The sequence below is a fragment of the Artemia sp. Qi Xiang Cuo genome, chromosome 3 (genome assembly GCF_049724085.1).
Source record: "Artemia sp. Qi Xiang Cuo chromosome 3, ASM4972408v1, whole genome shotgun sequence".
Lineage (NCBI taxonomy): Eukaryota > Metazoa > Arthropoda > Branchiopoda > Anostraca > Artemiidae > Artemia > Artemia sp. Qi Xiang Cuo.
The window spans coordinates 86445878-86450596 of NC_142796.1; the positions used below are offsets into that span (position 1 = coordinate 86445878).

At 40.6% G+C, this 4719-nt stretch overlaps 1 protein-coding gene across 1 annotated transcript; it reads right to left on the reverse strand.

The window, feature by feature from the left end:
• Nucleotides 1-2326: 2326 nt before the first annotated feature.
• Nucleotides 2327-3943, reverse strand: LOC148954701 (zinc finger MYM-type protein 1-like). The gene is made up of 2 exons (XM_089086466.1): nt 2827-3943; nt 2327-2781 (listed from the first exon to the last, which is right to left on the reverse strand). Exons 1-2 carry the CDS (start codon nt 3941-3943, stop codon nt 2327-2329), a joined length of 1572 nt encoding a protein of 523 aa, XP_088942592.1.
• Between the last annotated feature and the right edge of the window lie 776 nt (nt 3944-4719).

The following is a 4719-nucleotide window of genomic DNA, read 5'->3' on the forward strand; positions in this document are numbered from 1 at the left end:
AAAAAAGTTAGAAAAAAAGTTTAAAAAAAGTTAAAAAAATTTTTTAAAAAAAGTTAAAAAGAAGTTAAAAAAAAAAGTTAATAAAAAGTTAAAAAAAGTAAAAAAAAAAGTTAAAAAAAAAGTTTAAAAAAAAGTTAAAAAAAAAGTTAAAAAAAAGGGGGGGAGGTTTGAGGGGGGGCATGGGGGGGTTTGGAGGGAGGGGTTTGGAGGGAGGGGGTTGGAGGGTGGGGCTTGGAGGGATTGGGGTGGACGATTGTGGCACTTTGGGCCGGTGGGGAACGAATGTGGGGCCAGTGGGGAATGAATGTGGGGCCGGTGGGGAACGAATGTTGGGATCTTTGGTCCGGAATAAAAAATAGGTATGATTTAACTCAAGTGCTAAGCTCGCAAGCCATTTAAATACAGTGTTTACATACTTTTTTTTCTTGTTATGATATTGTTCTTTACCGACTTCTGGAGATCCAGGCTCAAAAAAATATAACAATCTATTAACTAAAATAAGGTATGTATAAATTTTAGTAGAATTAATTTCTTTACCAACTATGAATATAAAAGAATAACTTACTTCTTGCATGTAGCATTCGACAATATTCCTTTTATTTGAATGCATCATTATATTTCAAATGCCAATTCTGAACTGAGAAGATAACAAATTGTCAGAGTTTTTATATCCGTATTCAAGGTCAAACATAAGTCAATCACATCTAACAATTAAAAGGTAGCAGACAGATAGGAAGTTAGTATAGTATAAAGGAATCATCACGCACTTTGAAGAGAGCACGAATTTTCACGGTAGTTGGATTCAGGTCATTACACTGTCTGCTTGTATGGCGGGAGTACTGTCCGCTTGAAACTGTTATAGCTATATGGGAGACACCCCGCTTGTAACCGGTATAGCTATATGGGTACCACCCTCGTACCTATCATTATATCAATGCTACTACTCATATTCCTGCAAAAACATCTGAGCAAGGTCATACTTAATATCTGATTCTTAATATCGTCAACACAGTCGGACATTTTAGAGTTATGTACCACCACCGGTAAACTGTTCTTCGGATAAACAAAAATAAGACCTTCCAAAGTGTTGCATTTGTGTTGGGCTATATCTTAAATAACCTAAAACTATCGAGGAACAAAACTTCATTGAGCAACTTTCCTTTTTTCAAAATACTTTCTTCCATACAGTGTTCGAACAAAAAGGCACGGTACATTTGAGTTCATGAATAATGGTAGAGAATACGGGATTGGATTTTTCAAACCGGGTGGTGCCGGGTGGTGCTGATCTCCGTTCCATGGCCCTACAGCCAAGAAGTACAATAGGGGGTTGGGGTCAGCCATCCTGTGCTTTCGCATACCCTTCCTGTCTACCTTCCCTAGTTTTCTCCAGATACCCTTTAAGAGTTGAGTCGAATCTGGCTGAGCTTACAGAGTCACGCCACTGACCCCCGTTCAAACCAAATAACGAGGACTCGAACAACTGTCCTCTCGGACAAAGGGTCCCAAGTCAAGCGCGCTAACCAGTCAGCCGGGACGACTCCTATAAATGATTTCAATTTGACGCACAAGGCCCTTACATTTCCCACGACTCAAATCAATGATTTCAAGTTTAAGCACACCACCCTTGAATTTTAATCAGTCAGTTGCACTTACCCGATAGCAGAAACTTATCAGAAGCTTTTTAAGAGACAAATATCCACTTCGTAAATGAAAAATTGAAAACAAAAATTGGAATTTTAACAAATTAAAATGACTGAAGATTCAACAGCTTGAAGGTTTATACACTTGAGTTGGACTTCCTCTACCACTGTTGAATTTTCATTTTGTTGGGAAACAAACAAGTTGGATTTCTCTGGACAAGTTGCAGTAAATAAACTTTGAGACATTACTGGCTAATCATGCAGAGCCAGATCTAGGTTTGCTCTCAGGGAGGGGGGGCCAAAATTTAGATTTCATCGCCCCCTGCCGCAACATGAATACTGCAAATGTAACAATTAAGTTGAACGTAATTCATGGGAAAATAATGGCACTGGTATGTATTTATTATTTATATTTTATTTATCAAAATTACTAATTTTATCAACTCACAATTTATATCCACTGCTTTTGAAAGATGCGTACTATTATTAATTAAAAGAAATTTCACTCTCTCAATTATAGCCTAAGCCTAGTAAAATGGTAGACGGTTGGGATCAGGGGTGGCTCGAAGCACTCGGGCCAGGGGGGGGGGTGAGAACCTTTATTTAAACGACTTGTAGATCATATTCTACGACTCGTCATTACCTACAAACTTCATAGACAATAGTGTTTTATCATTTATACTTATCTACGGGAACAAAGAAGGACAAAAATGGAATACTACATGCGCAAATACACAGCTAAGAAAAGCTTGAATCTGGATTCGCCTCTTCTTCAAAATGGACCAACGCGGAACAATCTTGTTTAAGTCTACACCTTCGGTGAGGTCTTTCTCACTCACCAACAACATGAGGGAATCCAGTCGAGAATCAAGCATGGCTGTTCTCAGCCAATTCTTCACAAACTTGAGTTTGCTGAATGTTCTTTCGGCAGCTGCAACTGAAACAGGTGCAGTCGCTGCCAATTTGCAAAGACGACTGGCTTGCTTAAGCTGACGGTTCCGGCGATGTCCTTCACAAAGGACTTCTCTGAAGCAAGCAGCGCCTTGGCAAAACTGGAACAAAACTTCAAGCTCTACTTGAAAAGCAGTAGCGTCTGGAGCTCTTTCCTGGTTTTGGAAAAACTTTGTTGCTTGCTCAATATCTGCAACTGAGATACTTTTGTTCAAAGGAGGCTAGAGTAAGGTACAAAATGGCAGAAAATCGGCAAGGCAAGCTCTGAGATTATCTCCCATCATTGTAGTCAGCTTGTCAAGCAAGATTCTGAAATGTTGTCTATAAAACTGATGCATTGAGATATCGGCTTGACTTTGAGCTCGGCTGTCATAACGAGATGGTCCAAGTCTCCGACGATGGTGTCTGATGAAATCAGCCTCTGGCTCCACTTCCATCCTTTTGGCAAAATATGGTGCACTGTCAATTAAACTGTTCATTTCCTCACAAGATATTCTTTCAAAACGTTTCTTCGTAGCGTCTAGCATCTCAATTGCGTCAATGATGTTCATCTCCTCTTCTTCGAGCTTTTCTATTGCAATCCTGGCCTTGTACATTATATTTTTCATGAACATGAGGCAGGCAATAAAATCGAAGTTGAGAATCCTTTTCAGCAGGCCGCTGGCTTGTGCTTTCGTCTTCGTATCGGCGTTCTTCATCCGTTTTATTTCGTCAAGGGCTGAGACTATTGATTCAAACGAAGTAACCACTGCTTGTATGGTTTCAGCCCTTGCAGTCCACAGGGTCCATGATAAGTCTCGGAGATTAAGGCTGTTTTCAATTGAAGAGAGTTTTTCTTTAAGGGCGGCAAAACGCTTTGTAGATGAAGAGAAGAACACATACATTTCTTCGAGGATATTGAAAAGCTCGGCTATCAAGAGAGATGAATTGCAACTGTGCTTTATCACGGTGTTTATTCTGTGGGCCTGGCAGGGTATATAAGGCACACGGCGACTGAGAAGTTCCGATACTTTCTGCTGGGCTCTATTAAACTGACCAGACATTGCACTTGCATAGGCATACGACTGAAAAGATAGTTTATCCAGCGGAATTCCTCTCCTTGTCAGTGTTCCTATTTTACTTTCTGCCATACCCTGCCCAGTTTTGTCATTTACCTCGCTAACATCTAATAGTCTCTCTCTAGGAATCCCTTCCGAGCTGATGGTGCGGATTGCGACTGCAAGCTTATCAGAATGTGAAGCATCGGGTGTTGTATCCACCATCACAGAATAAAATTCTGAATCCAGGACTTCGTCAAGGATCTTCTCCCTGTTTTCTGCTGAAAGCAATTCAATAAACCCGTTCTGAGACATTTTGTGTAGATAGGTAACTTTGTATGGTCTATACCGAGAATCATTTAACCAAGCTTCAAGAGCAGGCACATATCTCGCTAGAAGTTTAACAAGTTGAACAAAGTTGCCGTCTTGTTCTTCCGTTCATGTAAATGCAATGCCTTGTCTCGCTAGGGCTCTTGCAACGTCCAAAAGAATTGTCACAATTTTTCTGTTTGTCTCTTCATCTTTTGCTTGCTGCAAAAGCTTAGCTCGAGTTCGTTTATCAAGTAGGAAATCAGCATGACCATTACTGCTGACGAAGTGACAATAATCAAACAAAGCTGCTTTGTGTGACCCGGAAGAGAAGTGACTAGCCAGTTTTCCTTTCTTTGCTTTTCCTTGGCTCTTCATTTTGTGCCATTGCCGCACACCGTCTTCCACCCAAGCGTTTTCGGACTGGTCTCGCCCCGGACCACTAGGGAAAAGCGAGCAAACTAAGCAGAAGGCAGCATCTTTCTCGATACTGTACTCTAAGAACTGTTAATCTTCATACCAGCCGGGGTGAAAACGACACTGTTTCTTTTTTTATATTGACGGATCAGCTGGGAACACACTCAGCTTTGCTTGATTAGGACCACATGAAATCAGGTATTTCCTTTGGTTTTTGCTAGAGATTGGCTTCCTTATTCCATGATCCTTGTGAAATACACTTTCGGAGTCGTCACTGTGATTTTCGACAACAACTCCACTAGTTGCCGAAATGTTAAGAAGTTCTTCAGTGCAATCGACTGTTAGTTCCTTGCGCAGCTCAAACA